At 32.5% G+C, this 22,985-nt stretch overlaps 2 protein-coding genes and 1 long non-coding RNA gene across 9 annotated transcripts in view; 1 reads left to right on the top strand and 2 right to left on the bottom strand.

Moving 5' to 3' along the window:
- The window catches only part of Haspin (haspin), a 136,411-nt gene that overhangs the window by 23,804 nt on the left and 89,622 nt on the right, over positions 1-22,985 (bottom strand). The window lies entirely within an intron of this gene.
- Positions 11,195-21,746, bottom strand: LOC105667965 (uncharacterized). Of its 5 annotated transcripts, none has more exons than XM_067357972.1 (9): positions 21,324-21,733; positions 21,113-21,233; positions 14,335-14,527; positions 13,906-14,100; positions 13,414-13,629; positions 12,983-13,236; positions 12,712-12,871; positions 12,401-12,505; positions 11,195-12,312 (listed from the first exon to the last, which is right to left on the bottom strand). In XM_067357972.1, exons 2-9 carry the CDS (start codon positions 21,152-21,154, stop codon positions 12,266-12,268), a joined length of 1,212 nt encoding a protein of 403 aa, XP_067214073.1. In that variant the 5' UTR covers positions 21,155-21,233; positions 21,324-21,733; the 3' UTR covers positions 11,195-12,265. The 5 variants fall into 5 exon arrangements, with proteins under 5 accessions (XP_067214073.1, XP_067214074.1, XP_067214076.1 ...); XM_067357973.1 differs by having other exon boundaries at positions 13,184-13,236; XM_067357975.1 differs by lacking the exon at positions 12,983-13,236 and having other exon boundaries at positions 12,712-12,849; positions 21,324-21,730.
- Positions 17,634-18,556, top strand: LOC137000667 (uncharacterized). Its single transcript, XR_010890940.1, has 2 exons — positions 17,634-18,132; positions 18,212-18,556. It is a non-coding gene; the product is annotated as an uncharacterized lncRNA (long non-coding RNA).

Here is a 22,985-nt window from a genome sequence, read left to right as displayed (position 1 = left end):
CTATTCTACTGAGCGCATCAACGTGAGGCATTTTATGGCCGGCTCGATGGACCACTTTGAAACGATAATTTTGCAAACGAAGCGTCCATCTTGCAATTCGGGGATTCAAATGTGCTTTATTGATGGCATAAACCAAAGCGTGACAATCTGTAACAAGAGTGAATTCCAGGCCATAAAGATAAATATGGAAACGTTCGATGGCTTTTACTACAGCCAACATTTCTAGCTCGAAGCTATGATATTTTGCTTCAGCGTTATTGGTTGCCTGACTATAATAGGCTATAGTAGACCATTGACCAGAATTCTGTCTCTGAAACAGAATAGCTGCGAGAGCTGTCGCACTTGCGTCTGTATGTAGCTCTGTAGCTGCAAAAGGATTATACAACTGTAAAATTGGTGAAGAAATTCATTTTTAAGTGTCTGGAATGCACGAAGACAATCTTCATTGAAATCAAATTCAACTGATTTTTGTGTCAAGTTCTGTAAAGGTCTAGCCTTAACCGTATAGTCTTTGATAAACTTACGGAAATAGTTGGTAAGCCCGAGAAAACGTTGGACTTCAACCATTTTACGCGGCTGAGGAAAATCTTGGACCGCTTTAGTGTGACGAGGACTTAAAGTAATTCCTGCGGGTGACAGAATATACCCCAAATATTCAATTTTTTTCTTAAGAAAAAGACACTTTTTAAAGTTTAATTGAAAATCGTATTGTTTAAGTAACAATAATACTTGTTTAAGTGTGATTAAATTTTCCTCTGTTGAGACCGAAGGGACCAAAATGTCATCTATATATACTAAAACCTTGTCTTCTCGAATCAAAGGTTGAAGAATTTGAATAAGTCGTTTCTGGAATTCGGCTGGAGCCTCACAAAACCCAAATGGTAGCCGAATGAATTCGAATTGCCCATCGGGCGTAGCAAAAGCGAAATACTTGGTATGATCAGGATGTACCTTTATTTGGTGGTAAACCATCCTTGAGATCCAGAAGACAGAAGACCTTTTTATCACTTAATCAAATCAGACAATCTTCAATGAGAGAAAAAGGGTTTTTTTTGTTTAAAAACCCGCTCATTTAACGGTCGTAAATCTATACATAACCGTATAGTTCCATTTTTTTTTCGCACAGGTACGACTCTAGCACAGTACGGAGAAACGCTTGTTTTAATAATACCACGTTTCAATAAATCGTCAGTTATATCCCGAATTTGAATCCTCTCGGACCAAGCAAAACGCCTAGGCGCATACGCGTAAGTAGAACTGTCTTTAAGTGCTACTGTGACCGCGTGATCGTCATTGACGTGTTGCACCGGAGTCTCATCGACTTCTCTTATCATATCCATCAGTTTTCGTTTCACCGAAATGTCAAAATTGATAGCTATATCAGAGATAATTGATTCTAGACAATCAGAAGGATTGGAAACAATTTCAGTAGACGCGACTTCAGAAAACAGTTTAACTGTGTCTGAGACACCTTTCGCAGGACTGTATATAACGGTGAGATAATTATTCATTACAAAATCTCTACCAAACAACAGATCGAAAGAAAAATGATCATCTTTAATTATAAATAGATCAGCTTTAAGAGTAACACCCGGAAGTTCCTTTAATTGGACGTTCACCGAAATTGAACCATGAATCGGAATGGAAGTACCATTAATAGCTTTAAACGGACAAGTCTTATTTTCTTCGTTAAACGTTTGTTTGACAAAGGCCGATTAATTACTGATGGATGTACAAATGAAACCGGACTACCTGAATCAAGAAGTGAATTTAAGTCGCACGAACTATCATTAAGTCTTGTTACCTTAAGAATCGGATCGGAGACTTCTAATTTGTGTCCGCTAATTGACGCAACCGTTGAGCTGGGAGACGGAGACTCCTCGACGACCGCAACAGCAGTACCAGAAGAAGTCAATGAAGACGATGATTTTTTGGCTTGCTCCTTCTTCTTTAATCGGAAACAATCTGCTCTCAGGTGCCCCTTTGTACGGCAGTAGACACAAAAAGTATCCTTTGACGAATTAGTAGACTTTCCATTTGATGCAACTAAACCTTTCGATTTATCATTGTCAAACTTCTTGTAAATTGGCGGCGAACGTTTATTTGTATCACCGTAAGCCATTGTGAGTCCATGCATCTGTTCCAAAAATTTATCTGTAGACTCAGCGCCCAAAAGTGTAGCCATGCCACGCAGTGCCGGATTGGTGATTCCGTTAATCAAAAAGTTGATGGCTTCTTTTTCCGGGAGATTGAGGTTCTGTAACAGCTTCAATTTATGTGCCGCATATTCGTGAAACGATTCCTTACCGGACAACCACTTGCGACTTTCGGCCTTTTGCATTGCCACATGATATGGCACGGTCCTCTTGAACCTTCCATGAATTGCTTGTTTAAAGCTGAACCAAGTCTCGTTGATTGTGCCAGTGTTTAAATCGAACCAATCACGGGCTGTTTTGGTGAGCTTGCCTGAGACCGCCAGAAGAATCACTTCGTGTATTCGAGCGACTCCATGTATTCGAGCAACTCGCTCGACCTTTTTCACCCATAATTCGACGTTTTCCTCATCTGAGCCCGAAAACGATGGAATCTGGGACGCTAAAAGCGTAACTGCTTGCGCCGTTGGAAGCGTAGCCAACACCGAACCGCCCTCACGGCCGGTGACACTAGAACTTGAATCAGATCTGTGAGAAGCAAGACCAGACATTACCTGTGGAGCTCTTCGTCTCCTCTCAGATTGATTGTGGAAATCATGTGTGCGAATTGTGTCATCATCTCCGTCTGCTGTTGTCGCATGAGATCTGCAAACTGCGTAAACCATTGTAGCGGGTCGTTTCTTGTATCCGCTGGTGGATGGACGGATGCAGTGACAAACCCATCGTGAACTGACACGGAAGAAGGTGAATCTTCTCTTCGCACTGATTCATGAGATGGTGATTCATCTCTACGAGCTGTTGAAGAAGCAAAACCCGTAGATGCTTCAAGGCACTCATCTCGGAGCGGCCCATTGCTCTCGAGATGTGTCAAGATTTGATTGACTAATGCGTCACGAGTGTTTTTGGGGGTCAAACCGTAATCAGCAGCTTCTTTTTTGAGCTGTCTCACTGTGCGATTCTCGAGACGACGTCGATCCATTATAACGAATATAGCGTGACGTGAATAACCATTGAACGCAAAGTCTGATAATAATAAATATAGCGTGACATGAATAATCACTGAACGTAAAGTCATCGAACGCAAAGTCTGACTGCGATACACTGACCGTTCAACAAATTTTCTTTTACATAAAATGTCCGACGCTCGTCGACACGACAACACGCACGACCCTCTTCTTCTTGAAAAAACAAAACGCTAACAAATAATCGTTTGTTCTTTATTTTGACCCGTGTTACCCGAAAGTTCCACCGAACAAACAACGCGCGGAAACAGATAACAGCGAAGCCTAGTCTGCAGCCAATGGGAGACCTTCCCGCACAAATGCATCTAATGGTAGCGCTAGCCACGACCGCATGTCTTTCACAACAACGATGTCGAAAATGGCGATGCACTCTTCACGTGCAACGTGCACTAGCTTAGACAATAAAAATTAAATTACGGCACGAGCCACGATCGCGTAATTTCTCACGAGAATGACGCGGTCGAAAAAGGCAATGTACCTCTAGCACAAAATGGCGGCGCAAGCTACGAACGCGTGATTTTTTCAATAAACACGATTGGAAAAAGCGATGTACCATCCACGTGCTGCGTGCATTCACCACGACGAAGAATAAAGTCTAAAGGTGGCACGCACTGACCGAGACACTGATATGAAAGTTCTATCCGTCACTTCACTACGATTATTGTAGATCTTTCACAATCGTAGATCATCCATTATCTCACTTCTGAACTGTAAATATTCTTTCAGTTAGTTTATAACATGAACTGTTGTCAGGAACCGATAATAATAACTATGTTATTAGATAGGATTTAACGAGGGATGGAGGGGTGACGGATGTAAAGAACCGAATAACACATCACAGAGTTTATTGTTGTACGAGGTGTGATCAAAAAGTAAGGTAACTTTTTGAATTTCGCGCGCTCTGTACACTCTAGCTTCAAAATTTTTTGTTGTTGTGTTGGTACACTCGTCACGATCATGTGTTCACAGTTTTGACCATGGTGGAAAGAAACAAGGTGAGTTATTGCGCATAATGGCGGCAAAGAGTTGGGGGACTTGCTTGTCAACCAATCACGGGGGACCCATTTTATGCGCGCAAAATTCAAACGTTCACAGCTGATTAAAAAATCAAAACAGTATTGTAAATTAAAATAACAATAATATATTATTTGAAAAATTAAACAATTTAACAAATTTGAATATTATTAATAAATATAAGCTAAATATAAACTAGATTGCACATTTTTTTGGTTTTTTTTTCTTTTTTTTTTATAACATTGTTCATTTTAATTTTGTTATTTATGTTGCGCAACCTAATGTATGATCTGGTTCGCATCAAACACGCGATTACTTCCGCTGGAAATTTGTATTTAATTTTAGCACATACTTTCACCGTTAATTTGTCAAATATTTTATTTTCCATATTAAAAAATTCTCCATGAAATATATTAAATTCAGCATGGTTTTTGCTGCTTCCATGAAATCGTTGGAAGGAAGAATACAATTTCCACGTGAAATACACGAGATCCAGTCATCTCGCGGAGGTAAATTTAAAGTAGGAGTGCCCAAATGCTTGTATTTATGGCGGAAGCGATGGGCTACATAGCCAGCTATGTATTCCAACGCTTGTAATTCGATGTCTCTTGCTCCGATGTCCGCCTGAAATTCCTGTAACAAGGCCCACTCATTTTCTGTTGCTAAGTAATTTGTTATTTGGGTAGCTGTTACAAATTATAAAAGACAAATGTAAATAATAAAAAAATAAAATGTGATGGCTGAAAACGCATAAACTACTTGAAAACTAGCTAATAATGAAGCTAACTAATAATAGAGTAACTACTAATAAAACTAATAAAGCTAATTATTAATAAGCTAATTACTAATGAAGGTAACTACTTGTTAATTAAAAAAAATGATTTATTAATATACAATTAATGGTTTCTTAATATACAAAAGCATTTCAATATTCGAGTTTAACATTAACCAAAGTATGTACCATTACTATCAAGTTCGTCCTCTTCATTTTCATCCTTTTCATCTACATTTTGCGCATTTCTTTCAAAATTGCTATTTTCTTCGAATAAGATAGCCTCCGCTGCGAAGTCGTCGTTCTCAAGTTCGTCCAAAATATAACGCTCATACGCAATATCGGATTGGATATCTTTTAAATTCGTAAGCAAGTCATTATCACTTTCAGCGTTTCCCCTTGTCGAAATGGCATGTCCGGAATGCTTGCCCAGAATGTACCATTTCAATCGGTTACGAAAATCGACTGGCAATGGATGGTCATTTGTTGCACCCATACCACGTATATAGGAGAAAAAATTTTCCAGAATATCCTGGCAAAGTTTTCGAGTAATAATATACTCCGGTTTAAAGTTTTCATCTGAATATTTTTCTTTCAGATAAGGAAGGATCTCCTTCAGCGATTTATTTGATAAAAGGATACCTTTTTGAAATGGCAACAAGCATGATTTTTTCGTCACTCTCATTTTCAAGATGAAGTTGCTCATTTCATCGAGACATGCGTTTTGCTCCTCCAGAGCAATCCCGTAAGCACGCGAACCAGCATAATTGCCGAATTTCGATTGGCTATTAAGAATGTCGAACCAATTATTAATCAATTTCAACATATCTGCCACTGCCTGCCAGTTGTTCTTTGACAAGTATCCTTTTTTTCCGCAATATTCTAAGGCCTTTGCGTTACGGAGCGAAAATATCTGTGCAGCTAGTTTCACTCGTAGACTTTGAAATCCCTTAACGTCAAGGTGGGTTCTTGTTAAATTAAATGCGATTTTTAAATCATTGCAATTTATATGCAACAATTCTTCTAGAAGACATTTGTTCAAATGTTGACCATCGATATCGAATCCTGAATCTAAGAAATTGTTTCTTAACAATTTTATAAGGTGAGGAACATCAGCAAATACGTAAACTTTCAATGTGCTGTCAGTTGGATGTACAAAAAAGCATTGCTTTTCGGCATGATTCTTTTTTTCTTCTGTTTCAATGCCTATATTTAGGTCTTTCCATAAACCCATGTTTGTGGGACCCATATCACACGTTGTGACTACTACAACATAACCAATTTTGTGCAGTTCATCGATTATTTTTAATAAAATTTCTTTTGTCATGGGTTGCGAATATTCATAATAAATGGGGTGCTTCCATTTAGAAAATAAACCCCGAGCCATCACAACCTGACAGGTCTTGTGAGGTCCGTATATTTGTTGTTCTTGGCGTTCTAAATCGACTTTGTTCGCCACGTAAATCTCGTCGAATGTCAAGACCGTTAATTTCTGGGGAGTTGATAAATTTAGCCCTTGCAACTTCATAATATGCAACACATCAGTAAGAACGCCAGGCTTGACTGTGAAATTGGCAATCCATTGTTTAAGCGTTGCGATACAAGGTAACGGAATTTTCTGGACTTCCCGTAAATAAACGTACGCTTTTGAGCTTACGGATCGAAGAGCAACGGCCGATCTGATATCTTCGATTGTCCAAATAATTCGACGTTTCATTGGAGACATAAGTTTCTTCACTTGTCCTGGTGTAAATATTCTGCGAAGAATGTCAGTCGCTATTTTTTCGGCATATTTTTGTGCGTCCTTCTTCATGCAGTTTATTTCCGCGCACTTTTGACGCAACTGTACTTTTAATTCAGCATTTTCCTCTTCTACTTCTTTCAACCGCGCCAAAAGCATGTCATTCGACGAGTTTGAATATTCAACTTTTCGTCCAGTCCTGAATTAATTTATTAATAAATAAATACATAAATAATATATTCTGCATAATGTAAAGAGTAGAGAATACATACTCTATTGTGAAGCCGATGTTTTCCTCTCGTATACATCCTTCCGCTGAACTTGTTGGTAGGTTGGCAAGTTCTAGGTTTGTACATGTAGTACTTTTGGCGACAATTGCTGTTCCAGTACTGTTACATTTCATAAAAAAGCATTTTTAAAATTTCCATTTTATAAAAGAAATAATAATAATGAATAAATCTTTACATTTTTGTTACAAAATAAATAATAAAATTAATTCTAAATAAATAATAATAAATAAATTGTAAATAAATAACAATCAATAATATGAAATAACTCAATACTCCGTACTATTTGTACGGAGAACATTATTGACATTAGAGAATGAGAATATGTACCCTTCAGTCAAGTCCATGTTTTCCCCTCGTATCTTGCCTTCCACTGAACTATCTTGAATTTCAGTAAAGTCCGATGCACATACAGCATCTTTGCTGCATGCGACAAGTTCAGTGTAGGTTGGAACGCCTGTACTGTAAATGTCATATAGAACACATCAGTAAAATAAAATAAAACTTATTAACGAAATAATGATAATGACAAAACGACTATACTGAAATAACAAATAAATATATTGTACAAAAATTATATTTTTCTAAACTCATTTTCTTTATTTCAATAATCTTGCATGATGAATGCATCATATGAATGATTTATTATTCTTACCGAAGTAATTTTTTTGGCGGTTTATTGACACAAAATCGTGGGAACGAATGTAACCGTTTCTTTTGTTCACTCGGTAAGTCCAGAAACTCAGTTGGCACGGATCTCTTTTTAAGTCTATTACACGTGCTTGGACTTTGTTTGACTGTGGCTTCGTCAGTTGCTCGTTTATGCATTCTGCTTTAAAATGCACTTCGCATATTCGTTCTGAAAGTTAATTTTGTTACAATTATTGTAATAAGAAATACGCTAATGACATGCATAATTTTAAATTATAATATGTACCATGTTTAATCTGATGATTGACATTTTTGTGACAAGCCTCGAGCCATTTTCGACGCAAATCGGCATCTTGCGGGAATGTATAAAACATTACATTATCGCTAAATGCACGAGAACTGCGACTATTACAATTTTTAATGCAACAGGTCGGCATACTGTCTACAAAGATAAAGTCACATAATATTACATATTACACCAAACTCTAAACAAATCTTCATATTATATATTCATTTATTACTTACACGATGGTCACATCGGTCTTTTCCAAATTTAAGAAAACTCTCTGCACGAACACTATATATTTTTTTAAGAGGAACACTGTATACACTTTATATACGTTAATAAAGCATGTCATCAGCCATCAAGCCATACTGAATTTTCATGAAATGGGCCCCCTATGATTGGCTGTCCGCTCCCCACTACCTTTAGACTACTGCGCAACCACGAGAATAACTCACCTTGTTTCTTTCCACCATGGTTTTGACTATATAGCATGTGTTGTTTTTATGTGAGAGGCATAAAGGTTAGACTCGTGTTTGCGTGCTCGGCGATTTTTTGCTGTTGAAAATAATGGAGCAGAGAGTTTGTATTAATTTTTGTGTAAAAAATGGTATTAAGTGTTCAAAAACTCTTGAAATGTTGACAGTGGCGTACGGTGAGTCAACTTTGAGCAAAAAAAATGTTTATAAATGGTATAAGTTATTCTAAGAGGGCCGAGAAAATGTTAACGATGAACCTCGCTCTGGACGCCCCAGCACGTCAAAAACCGACGAAAATGTTCAGGAAGTGAAAGAAATTGTGTTGAAAAATCGTCGAATCACGATTAGAGAAATAGCTGATGATCTTAACATATCGTTTGGCTCATGCCAATCAATTTTAACGGATGTTTTGGGTATGACACGTGTGTCAGCGAAATGCACCTGCGCACACGTCGTTACTAGTGAGTTTTTTGGCCAAAAACAATACTATCATCATGCCTCAGCCACCGTATTCACCAGACTTGGCCTCTACAACTTTTTCCTCTTCCCAAAATTGAAAAGGCCTATGAAAGGACGAAGATTTGCGACGATTGAGGAGATTAAGGCTGCATCGCTGGAGGAGCTCAAGGCAATACCCAAAAGTGCATTTCAGAAATGTTTTGACGACTGGAAAAAGCGCTGGCACAAGTGCATTGTATCAGAGGGGGATTATTTTGAAGGGGATAACATAATTTTGGATGAATAAATGAATATTTTTTTATAAAAATGAAAAGTCACCTTACTTTTTGATCACACCTCGTACACTTATCGAGATGTGCACTGTCTCACGGCCAAAGGCAAAAAGCCACGAGCCTTGCATCCCGATGCTTGTATCTCCTCCTCGGTTACATCAGTATTAGCCAATCGCCCGATAACGCATCTGTATTAGCCAATCGCCAGATAATGCGCTAGCAACAACCAATCGCACGCATAGCAACCGCAGCGCGTGCAGTCCACAATACATGAGAGAGAGAAACGTATACATACATAGAAAGAAATAACGAGTTCTCTCTTACAGTTCTCTTACAAGTTATTAATACATATATGAAAATTATAAAATATATAAATTTATACAAAATACATATGAATCATCATAAACTCTGGCAAAATATTTTACATATTCAACAAAATACAATAACAAAAATTTGCACACTTCTGAAAGCACACAAAAATCTTGATCGTATACCTAAGCGATTCTAGATGAAAATCCAAAATCAGTATTGGTGGGAAGAAACTGTAAATAAGCATTTTGAAGATGAAGATTGGATTGAAACATTCACTCTTAAAAAAGGCATGAAAAGTCGATAGTCGAATGTATCGAAATCTCGAAAGTATTGAAGTGTATTGTTGCAGTTTTATCGCGACGCTGATTGGTTATCTCAATGTCATGTGCAAAAAATATATTTTGACAGTTTATATTTAAATGGTTGTCAAGGCAATATTGATTAGCAATTTATAAATGTTTCTACGACAATTGTTTACATTTCCTCAAGCTGTCAAGTTGTATTCAAATAAAAAAGGAGTTTAAAAATATGTAAAAAATTAGGGCGTATATTATAAATTTTTCTGCAAAATTATTTAGATATTTTTTACTTGTATATTTTTTCTTAATTTAAACAATTAGTTTATCTTGTATAAAATTCAATTTTTTATAACTTTCTTGGAAGCAACTGTTTGTTGAATGTGGAAATTCTAGGATGCAACTCTATCGAACTCACCCTGTCTTGCGTAATTTTTGCGGATATACTCGTAAAAATCTCATACAGATACACACGCGTTTTGAATAACTTTCTAGAGAAAGAATATCTAGAGAAACTAGATGCGCGAGTCGGATTTGCTGGCAAATGACTATTTCTTTCTTGTCAGATATCCGTATATCCACGATACATATCATACATACGTAAGCGCGCGATAAAAACTTATCAAGATTTTTCCTCGTCAAAACAGGCTGCTCATGTGCAAACGTAAGAAATTTTTGTCTGTTGCAATATTTTAATAATATCCCACTAAACAAAATTTCGTTGCAACGACATTGCAAGGATGTTACATTCAAGCTATGCGACTTTTGTTGTGTTGTCGTGGCGACGTTTATACAACCTCGTAACAACCAGAAATGTCCTCACACATTTACTATTTGTATGGAACGTTTCATTTGTGACGTTTGTAGAACGTTTAATAAACATACATATAATGTTACTATTCAGTTCGTGCACATCGTTCCACGTGCAACGTTTATAAAACGTTTATAAAATACATATAAAAATGTTACTAAAAAATTTATTTGCAACGTTCCATTCGTAACGTTTGTAAAACAATTGATAAACTTATTATTGAACGTTATTATAAAGTTTGTGCACAACGTTCCATATGTAACGTTTTTGAAACTTTGTTAAACAGTCGGGTTATTGCCAAAACCAGAGATAATTTTCTATTTTTTCATTATTTGAGTTGAGGGATAAAAAAGATGACATTTATTCTCCGGTAGAAAATAATTAACAAAAAATTATTTATTTTGTATTAATTATTTTCTACAGACAATTAAATATCATCTTTCTTATTCCTTATCTCAAATAATGAAAAAATAGAGTTATCTGGTTTTGGCAGTAATATTCTTGTATAGGGAGTGTCGGGTGTATTCCGAAATTTATCGCCAATAGTGGAAATCGATAATATACGTGACGTGAACTATAGATATAGATATAGATTTTCAGTATTAGCAGTGAATTTCGGAATACAATCAAGATATAGCGCAATTGGTATATAATACATTTATTCATGTCATTTTATATATATATTTTTTTATATCTATCAATATATATTTTATAGACATCACAGTTTTATATTAATTTTTTAAATTGCATGAAAATTACTTAAAAAATACGAATACATTTAACAATATTATCACATATATGGAACCGCATATATATGTATATATGTCTTACAATTAGTCAATTGATTTCTCAATAGACTTCTCAATAGACTGGAGATAAAGGTAAGCTCGAAATAAGCGCATTTTATGTATCCTGAAGCATGATCGCTTGGCATTCCGGAAATTATGATAAATTGATAAATTCCAAATGGTCTCTTTTTCTCTCTCTCGATACATATTTTTTTTAAAAATTCATTATATTCAGTTTAATAAAATAAAATATATAAAATATAATGGAAAAATCTATGCCAATTTTTTCAATTAAAAAATAAATTTGGCACAAAAAAAAGTCTTAATTATAAAAATATAATTTATTAAATATAAAAAAACGTACAACGTGCAAAAATTTTACGAAAAATCAAAGAAAATGGAAAAAAAGAGAACGATCTTATTGTTACTTAAATTATAACGAGAAATACCATTTGAAGTAAATCAATCTGATAGGTCTGATTCGTTAGATTACTTATTATCTACTTATACATATATATTATTGTTAGATATATATATATATATATATATATTAAAATAAACGGTTTGTTTCTCTTCAACGTATGCTCTTTCAAAAAGAGGATAAATCATTATAAAAAAAACGTACAACTTGTAAACATTTTATGAAAAAACAAAGAAAAAAAAGAAAAAAAGAACAATATCTTATTGTAACTTACATTATAACGAAAACTCAAAAACATTATTTCCAAAAAATCAATCTGATAAATCTGAATCGCAATATAATTATCTACTTATATTTTGTCAAATATATATTAAGAATGGTTCGTTTCTCCACAACGTGACTATAATGCTCTTTCGAAAAGGGGAGAGATTATTACCGTTACACTATTTACCGATCGATATGGTCTCACTTTCTTCCCTTTATATCTATTCCCCCTTATTGTATCTATTCATCGATATTTTGGTCGATGTTTTGCTGTCGTTTCTCTTGGCCTGTAACAAATATAGATTTTTTTAATAGTGTTAGAAAATATATTTTGAGAACAATATCATGTATATTTATTAGTCATGAAAAATATACCTGCTTTTTCTCTCAGACGTCTAGTATTTGCGTATTTAAACCATGTGGATACATTATCTTGAAAGTTTCTGTTTGTGTACGTATGGAAATGTTTTCTTACTGCATCTATAAAAGTAATCAAAGATTATGTTGTTTTCATAATTAAAAAAGAAATTTGCAAAAAATATATAATTTTCTTATTTTTTTAACTAATAAGAGAAACGATAGCAAGCAAATGAAATGTATAACTTCCCTTTGTGTCATCAGTGACGAAATTGTTAAAAGTAAAAGATTAAATATAAGAGGAACAAAATATTGACTTCTACACATACTTTTTAAAATTTCCATTATATATAATGAGTTCAACTGATAATTTCCTTTGCGTCCAAACCAAGAGCATTTAGACCCCAGCTTGTTGGTAAACATTTTCTCCAATCCATTTTTAATTTGCATTTGAGCAGTATGTCCTCCTAATAAATAGAAAAACATTTCCTACACAAGAAAGAAAAAACAATTTATGTTACGTGTAGCATCAGACTTCATTTTTAATGTAATTGTAATTTTTTTAAAATTATTTAAAACAATAATTAAAAGAATTTATACTAATTGTTTTGATGCGACTATATTTGCTCTCAAGTCATCGTCAAACTCTAACAATTTTCTATATTTATTAAAAGGCTTTGTGGGAATTGTATTATTCGTCATATGCTCTATGTTTGGGTTTGTTGCAACAACTGCGTTTGAAGCAGCATCGATATTGATTTGAGACTCTAATTGTTTTAAAAATTGATTTTGCTGTTCTACCATTCTCCTGGTTGCCACAACATTTTGTAAAATTTTTAATATTGCTTGATTATCTGAAAAATATTTATTAAATAGTACAATATTTGTTACATAACTATTTTGTAAGTTACATAAAATATAAAATGTATTTTTTATGTTTCACATTTTACACTTATTTAATAAGATATATATAAAGCTTATTTAATAAGATATAAACATAATAAGTTTTTAAATATTAAAATTAATAATACCTGTTGGTAATTCTTCAATAATGTCCTCCATTGCATAATCTTCATTTCTATTTGGTGTTGCAGCAATATTATTTTCTTGGGTCCTTTGTTTGTTGACTTTATCTGATGTTTTTTCGGTTGGAGTGCCATTATTGTTATTGACATCACTCTCTTCTTCAATGGCAGTATTGTCTTCGATATTTTTATTATAATTTGATTCCTCTTCCCCGGTTTCTTCTATAATTTGATGTATTGAGTGTTATATGTGCAAAGACTAGATAAATAAGAAATAACAATTATTGTTTATAAAAATATATAATAATAATAACCATTATTGAGTTCTTACGAAGGCAAAATTGCTTCATGGTGAAGTAATTTATCGCATGGATCTAAAAAATAGTAATACATATGTAAACACGCATGTATTAAATGTTGTTTATGATTTGGAAAAAATGTGAGTTATTATATTAGTGATATCTATTTGAATAAATTTCAATAATTGGTACATTATACCTGTGCATGTATCGTGAGGAATGGTTATAGAAGGAGGCGGTGTCATTCTCTGTGTAGATTCGCTATCGGAATGGTCAGTGACATCTTGGCTTTTGTGCTTTTTTCTTCGTTTACCTTTTCCTAGCTGGTAATATGATGTGTCCGTCTCTGAATTTGATTTCTTTTTCGCATAATTTAAAGCTTTCTGATAGGAATCTGCAATTAAAGAAAGTTACAGTAAAGACAGAAAGATATACTTTTAATGCATTTAGGATTGAAATCATTATTCGTGTTCTGCCTCTTGTGATGACTTATTTGGTTCAATTTGTATTAAAGACAGATCTTCGACATGTCATAAAGTTCTTTACAAATCATTGAATTATTAAATATAAAAATAAACTGGGTATTTATTTTTGCAATTTATATATTATCAACTTGAACAATTCTTACCACTTTGAATCAAAACTTGCACTCTGTACTCTTTCCAGCTGCTGTCCGGTTGTATATTGTTCCGAATATATTTCCTGGGATTTTTAGGCGGCCATTTACATAAAGTCTTTTGCTTATTCAATACAACTAGCCATGAAATTGGTACAACTTCTATTTCATGTAGTTGTTCCACAAATTCTACGACAGACCATATCTGGAACCCATATGCATTTAATTTCTCGCATATGGAGGCCATATCAAATTAAATTTTTAATTAAACTATATTAATATTTGAACTACTATATTAGTATATTTAATTACAATATTTAGTATTAGTTATATTTCATATTACATTTTATATTTTGTTATATTTTAAATATTTATATTTTAATTTATATTTATATTTTATATTTATATTCATGTTTTATTTATATTTATTTTTGTAATTATATTTTACTTTTATATTTATAATAAATTATTAACAACAAGCTACAGAGCCCAAGCTGGATTTTCGTGCTTAATTTATTAATATATTATAACAAATGTTTAGGTCAATCTAGACGTTTCGACCATCTGGTTGTGGTCATCTTCAGTAGTTAGTTATTATAAAATTCGGAACATATTAATAAACAATCGTTACTTATAAAACTAATTCGGATATTACAATCTTCTTATATTCGTTACATTTAAAAATTGTTTAGAGGACAACACATCTTGAAAGTCATGCCTCTTCTAATAACACCAATCTTAAGATCATCAGGAAGGAAATCATGTTTTACATTAAACATACACGATGTCCTTTTTAAGACTTGAATTGTGGTTGATTGCAATTATTCTAAAACCAGCATGAACCAATGTCTATTTTTATCTTTATATTACTTGTTATTTATTAAAATTACTAAAAATATTCTTACCTCAATGCATAGCAGTACCGTCATGTTGTGTTTTCGTGTAAACTTTCTTATTTTAAAAAAACTAAGAACCAAAACTAAATTCGGTGTAGCGAGTCAGTTTGCTAAAAATGATATTGGAGGTCCGTGTCGTTTGAGTGGACATGGCAAACTAGTTGAATATCATAGAGGATATATTAGAGAACTCGTATGTGAAGGAGATTCGTGGTGGGAGAGTGAGTGATCTTTAAGCAGTAAACAAATTGAGAACTGGCAAATACAAGTTTGGCAGTAACTCAGTATCGTTCTGCTTATTGAGACTCGTTTTTTGCCGTTTTATGTGCAACATCTCGGAAATAAGCCTTTTGCTATAAGACATTTCCTTGTCTAATATTTCTACATTCTCCCAATCCATTTCATGGTTTTTTTCTAATCTATGACAAGAAATGACAGAAGGGGATCCCGTTCTTTTATTTATATCCGACTTGTGTTCTTTAATTCTAGTTTTCAATTTTCTCTTTGTTTGTCCCACATAACTAGCCTCGCAATCATGACACGTTACCTTATATACTACATCACATTGGCTCATGGATTCAATAATGTCTTTCCCTGTTTTTATAAACCTATTAAGTTTATTGTTACACGAAAAGGCTAAATGATGATTGTATTTTTTCATGTTCCGTGTGAATTTATCAAAAGTTTCTTTTATATATGGTATCGTAAAATAACCCGTTCTATCATTGCTATTTTTGTTTTTATTACAACAATTATTGCTAAATTTTTTAAGTCTTTCGTTAATACTATTAAAAATTAATTCCAATGGATAGCCGTTAATTAAAAGTAGGGGAATCATTTCCTCGATGTTCTTGTGCCAATATTGTGGGTGTGTTAACTTTACAACTCTGTCAAATAAGCCAATGATAACACCTTTTTTGTGTGCCATGGGATGATGCGAATAAAAACTTAAATATCTGCCCGAAAAAGTAGGTTTGTGGAACAAATCAAATTTAATAAAATTGTTTTCCGATATTAGTTTAACGTTTAGGAAATTGATATGATTATTTATTCCTTTTTCCAATGTGAATTGTAATCTGCTATGCATTGAGTTGAATGTCTCCAAAACTTCGTCTAAATGATTTTCTGGAGCCGTAAATAGTATGTCGTCAACATACCTAAAATAAAACGGTAATTTGTAAGGTAGACGTTCGATTGCTGAATTTTCCAAATCTTGTAACACAAATTCTGCTATTATTGGAGAGAGAGGAGAACCCATTGGAGTGCCAAAAATTTGCTTGTAAATTACTTTATTAAAACTAAAATACGTTGAATTTAAAACTAAATTGATACCAATTAAAAATTCTTCTATTGGTATGGAATTGTACCTTCTAATCCATTCCCATCTGTTTTTTATGCTTTCTATTGCCTTTTCAACAGGAATGTTCGTAAAAAGAGAAACAACATCTAAAGAAGCAAGGCAATGATCCGATTCTAAAAAAACACCGTTCAACTTTTCAACTAGATCAAAACTATTTTTTATGTTTCTTTTCGAATTAGGTACATTGTTTGCAAGGATTCCATGTAAAAAGTTAGCTATCTTATATAACGGGCTATTAATCGAAGATACTATTACTCTGAGAGGATATCCTTCTTTATGGATTTTTGGCAAACCGTAGGCTCTAGGTGTGTTTCCGTCCGTTTCCAAAAGACACCTGTATTTTATGTCATCTATGTAACCTCTCTCTCTCCATCTGGCAAGTAGAGACCTCAGTTTATCAGTTAATATTTTAGTTGGGTCTTTTTTTAACAATTTGGTAGGTGTTGGTGTCAGAAAGTATGTCGACCATTTTTTCCATATATTCTGATTTTTTCATGACTACTGTACTATTGCCTTTATCAGCCCTGGTGAATAATAGATCAGGGTTTTCATTTATAAATTTTTTTGTTTTGTACAACCAATTGAGTAACTTTCTGTCATCAACACTATTGCGGGAGTTTCCCTTACAGAACCCATTTATAATTGATATAGTATCATTTCTAACAGAACATTTGTAATCTTCACTCTTTCTTTCAATGTTTCTTTCAATGTTTTTTATGACTTCAATTGACATCGACATTTTTTCCGTGATAGGCATGTTAAAACGTTCTCCCAATTGTAACAAAAGCTCGACCTCTTTGGGAATTACAACATCTGATAAATTAACGAACCATTTTTTATGTTTGTCGTCTAAGGTCGACTGAGAGTTGAAATTGTCAGGCATTATTATTATATTCGAATTAATATCAGATCCAAAATTATTATGTGTTTTCACATTGTTAGTATTGAAAGCAATTGGTTTGATACTTGCTCTTCTATCAATGTTCTGTTTAGAAACTAACCATTCAATTTTTTTGTTTATCTTAACTAAGTTCCTAAACCACACAAAGGGACAAACAAAGAGAAAATTGAAAACTAGAATTAAAGAACACAAGTCGGATATAAATAAAAGAACGGGATCCCCTTCTGTCATTTCTTGTCATAGATTAGAAAAAAACCATGAAATGGATTGGGAGAATGTAGAAATATTAGACAAGGAAATGTCTTATAGCAAAAGGCTTATTTCCGAGATGTTGCACATAAAACGGCAAAAAACGAGTCTCAATAAGCAGAACGATACTGAGTTACTGCCAAACTTGTATTTGCCAGTTCTCAATTTGTTTACTGCTTAAAGATCACTCACTCTCCCACCACGAATCTCCTTCACATACGAGTTCTCTAATATATCCTCTATGATATTCAACTAGTTTGCCATGTCCACTCAAACGACACGGACCTCCAATATCATTTTTAGCAAACTGACTCGCTACACCGAATTTAGTTTTGGTTCTTAGTTTTTTTAAAATAAGAAAGTTTACACGAAAACACAACATGACGGTACTGCTATGCATTGAGGTAAGAATATTTTTAGTAATTTTAATAAATAACAAGTAATATAAAGATAAAAATAGACATTGGTTCATGCTGGTTTTAGAATAATTGCAATCAACCACAATTCAAGTCTTAAAAAGGACATCGTGTATGTTTAATGTAAAACATGATTTCCTTCCTGATGATCTTAAGATTGGTGTTATTAGAAGAGGCATGACTTTCAAGATGTGTTGTCCTCTAAACAATTTTTAAATGTAACGAATATAAGAAGATTGTAATATCCGAATTAGTTTTATAAGTAACGATTGTTTATTAATATGTTCCGAATTTTATAATAACTAACTACTGAAGATGACCACAACCAGATGGTCGAAACGTCTAGATTGACCTAAACATTTGTTATAATATATTAATAAATTAAGCACGAAAATCCAGCTTGGGCTCTGTAGCTTGTTGTTAATAATTTATTTGAATAATTTGAGCCAATATTATATTTTTAATTTATTTTATATTTATATTTTTAGATTGTTATTTTTGTTATACTTAATGTTATACTTTATATTTTTATTTATATTTCATATTTTATATTTCACATTTTAATATTTTAACATTCTGCAGTAAAAAATTATTTGAAAGCCTTTCTAAAAGTACCCTTTGTATTTTAATCTAATTATATTATTTTAATTATGTAAGTTTTAATTTTCATTTACACATTGGCTATGTATTATCGGTAAAATAATAAAGCCATTATTGTACGGATATTTGATGCACTTCATAAGTATATTATCAATATTAATTGTATAAGAATCATTAGCCAAGTTTTGCACATGTTGAATATGGAATAATTGAGAAGAACACGGTGAATTAAAAAATAATTTAGATGCGATAAATCTTTTTCCTTTTACAAATATTTCTGACGAATCATTATTTTTACAAATGTCTTCAATGCAAAAAACAGATTTGTCTTTCAATATGACACAATTATCTGGATTCGATGTATTTAATCTATACTTTTCAATATCAATCGCTTTAAAATAAGTATAATTTTGTCCATTCTGAACTTGGATTCTATATTGTTTCCGTAATATTGGATATTTCTCATCATTAACTTGTCCCACTTGTTCTTGTTCTTTGAGTCTGTTACAAATTTGCTGTAAAGGATATCGTGATGTGTGTTTTTTTTTTAATTTCGAACAAATAATTTTCAAATTTGAAGCAGCTAAAATTTTCTAGTGGACCATGTTCAACACAATCTGCAGGCAAATGTATTAGACCATGTACGTTATGAGTGAGATATTCATGTCCATAAATTATTGTATATTTCTGTACAAAATATTGTAAGAGTTCTAGAGCATATTTATTATATGTTAAATATAATTCAGAACTGTTTAAAATTCTAATGGCACACGATAGAGCCAGAAAATGTTCATATACATTTTTGTTTGCTATGTTTTTTAATACAACAAGTCCGGTATACAATAGAAACAGTCGTAATTCTGTGGCTTTATAATATTCTATGTCTTCCAAACTTCTTGGTAATCTTACAAAGTCTGTTGGCAAATAGTTTTTAAATAATAATAGCTCATCGTTAACTTTTTTTTTATCACTTTCAGATAAACAAATATTTTTTTTTCCTTTTATCAACAATATTAAAATTCGTTTCATAACCCCCAAATATATAAGATGCATACCATCGAGAGGTACTTGTGATACTAAACCCATATTCAATTTTTCAAAAGGGCTTACACCTTTATGAAATTCTTCGTCCAATTTATCTTTAAAACTTATATCATTTCTTAGCTGTCTATTATTCTCTAAAAATACAACTTTTCTATTAATAAAAGTTCCTTCTTCGGTACATTTAGTACAACTAGAGTAGCCTGTGTGACCTTTAATGCATAGAACAAACGATTTTGCTGGAGCATCGCAGAGAAGTTTACTAACTTTTATTTTAACATTTATCTTAAAACCATTTTTTTCTAAGTTCACAAACTCGTTTATAAAAGCATTCATAAATTGATGTGCATCAGCTGGTTTTTTAAACCCATGGTAAATTCCAACAGTAAATGGCTTTCGCCATTTTTCACTAATAGTATACAAATTTATATAACAAAGAATTGGCCAAAATTGACTGCCTGAACTTCTCGATATTGGCAAACCATCAATATTTATGCAGATAGGTAATATTACTTCATTATAATCCAGAAATAGTTTTTCTAAAATAAAACTACTGTTAAGTATTCTGCGTAATCCATTTTCTATTCCCAGATGACAGTAAAAACCAGGATAGATATTTATAATTTCATAAGGACATGAAGTAGGTGTTTTCAAAAGCGTTCGCGAGTCTTTTGGAAATTGTGGAAATGGCAATCTTAGTATACTCAATAAATCATTTATAGCACATTGACTTAGTAAGTGTCTATATTTCAAGATCCATTGTTGAATCGCATTTATTATAAAATCATCAACTGCAGGAAGTGTGCCACATCGTTCTTCAAACACTGACGATTCATTTTTATATATATTATCGTCATCAATATTTTCAATATATTGTATCGACTCTAATAAATCATTATCGACTAAAGAATTATCCTGAGAAGCAGGAGGTGCTTCATCAACGGTATCGCTTCTTACATTATCGACGAAAACATTATCACCCGTTATAATATTGACGGAAGAGTTTTTATCACAAGAATTCTCATTTTGTATAAATTTTTTAATATTATCTGTTTGTATTATTTTCCGATTAATTTGTAACATTTGTATTAAATCTTTTTTTATTACTCGCCGCAAATGTCTTTGACTTGTAAAACATTTCTTGAATTTAGTCATTATTATATATTACACAGTCATACAAAAGTTGTTTAAATGTTTAATAAACGAGAATGCTAAAAGTACATCACACGTCGCACAATCTAGAATGATTGAAATATTGCAGGTTATGTATAAATCTTATACACGTGTTTACATATGTATTATTAAAAATATCAATTAATATCCTTACGTTTGCTGAATTCTGCAGGTTACTTGCACTATTCGAATGCATATTTATTACACGTAGATAAATTTTGGCTCTGTGTTTCTAATAAACGAGAATGCTAAAAGTACATCACACGTCGCATGACCTAGAGAATGATTGAAATATTGCAGATTATGTATAAACTCTTATACACGTGTTTACATATATATTATTACAAATATCAATTAATACTTACGTTCGCTGAATTCTGCAGAGGTCACTTGCACTATTCAAATGCCTATTTTATAAAACTTCACGGTATATAACACACTACTAAATGAAACTGCAATGCGTACCAAGGTGCCTTGCTACATACACAGGCTATAGATGCGCATAATGGCGGAGGCAGTGTCGCCACGCGCGAAAAACCCGCGGTCCGTTTAACAACAATGACTGAACGTTTAATAGCCCGTTCGTCTTGCTCGCTTTTTTGTTGAAAGCATCAGTTTATCTTTCTTGCTCATTACACAGTGAAAAAAGATAGAATGACACTTTCAGCACGAAAGCGAGCAAGACAAACTTAGCTTACTTGTTAAAACATTTAATCTAGTATTACTGATACTTAAGTATATTGATTAGTAATACTAGATATGTTATTGCAATGTTTTTCGATCTTCCAAAATAAACGTTTTACATGAAAGATTCATGTAACGTTCTATTATGAATGTTTTAGAAACGTTTCATATATAACGTTAAACTAACAGTTTTAAATGTTACTAATGACACGTTAAAAAGGAAATGTTCTCTAAATGTTGTAAAACGTTTACTATGTGACGTTACAAACTGGATGTTGCTTGAACGTTATGCAACGTTTCATTTTAAAAGTTCTAAATATTTTTTTTAATTACCGAAATGTAATATTCTTGCGACGTTCCATAGACTTTAGAAATAAAACGTTTTACCACAACTTCTATGCAACATTGCATAAATATTTATTATGAAATGTTTTAAATAAGATATATTTTTCTCGAATGTAACATCACCTGAAGGTTTCATGTTTAGTGGGATTATTTTAACGTCACATATCATCATACTTAATTAGATAAATTATGCATATATTTAGAGAAAATAATGTAGATTTAGAACGCTGAATAATACATATGAATAAAAATTGAGCTTTTCAAAGCCGACAAATCGTAAAATCGGGTCTATGAAGTCTGTTCTGCATGCCTGAGACGATGTCCGCATCGGAGGCCGCTCTGGGACAAGATCAAGAAGCAGAATATAAAACTGCAGCTAGCTGGCTTCTCTTAAAAAAGGCATGAAAGATCGATACTAGAATGTATCGAAAGTATTGTTGACGCTTTTCCGCGACGCTGATTGGTTATCTCGATTATTCTGATAGTTTGATAGTTTGAGAGTGAAGGTTATTTTGACGGTTATTTAAAATTAAAAAAAAATTAATTAAAATATTTAAATTTCATAATTATAAAATTATTATAATAAATGCGCGCGCGCAGCGCGCGCTTGTATTGTTCCACTCAAGTAAATTTTTACTAGAATCTAAAAAATTATTTACTTGAATGAAAAAAATATTTCTTCGAATCAAATAAATATTTATTTGAATCAAATAAATATTTACTTTAATCCTAATAAATATTTACTTGATTCTAATATATATTTACTTGATTCTAATAAATATTTACTTGATTCTAATAAATATTTACTTGATTTTAATAAATATTTACTTGATTTTTATAAATATTTACTTGAATAAAAAAAATCATTTACTTGATTCTAATAAATATTTACTTGATTCAAATAAATATTTATTGTAATAAATAATTTTTTTCTAATCAAATAAATATTTACTCAATTCTAATATTTATTCTAATAAATAATTTTTTTCAAATCAAAT

Source organism: Linepithema humile, chromosome 6 (genome assembly GCF_040581485.1).
Source record: "Linepithema humile isolate Giens D197 chromosome 6, Lhum_UNIL_v1.0, whole genome shotgun sequence".
Lineage (NCBI taxonomy): Eukaryota > Metazoa > Arthropoda > Insecta > Hymenoptera > Formicidae > Linepithema > Linepithema humile.
This window is presented reverse-complemented; position numbering and strand designations above follow the sequence as displayed.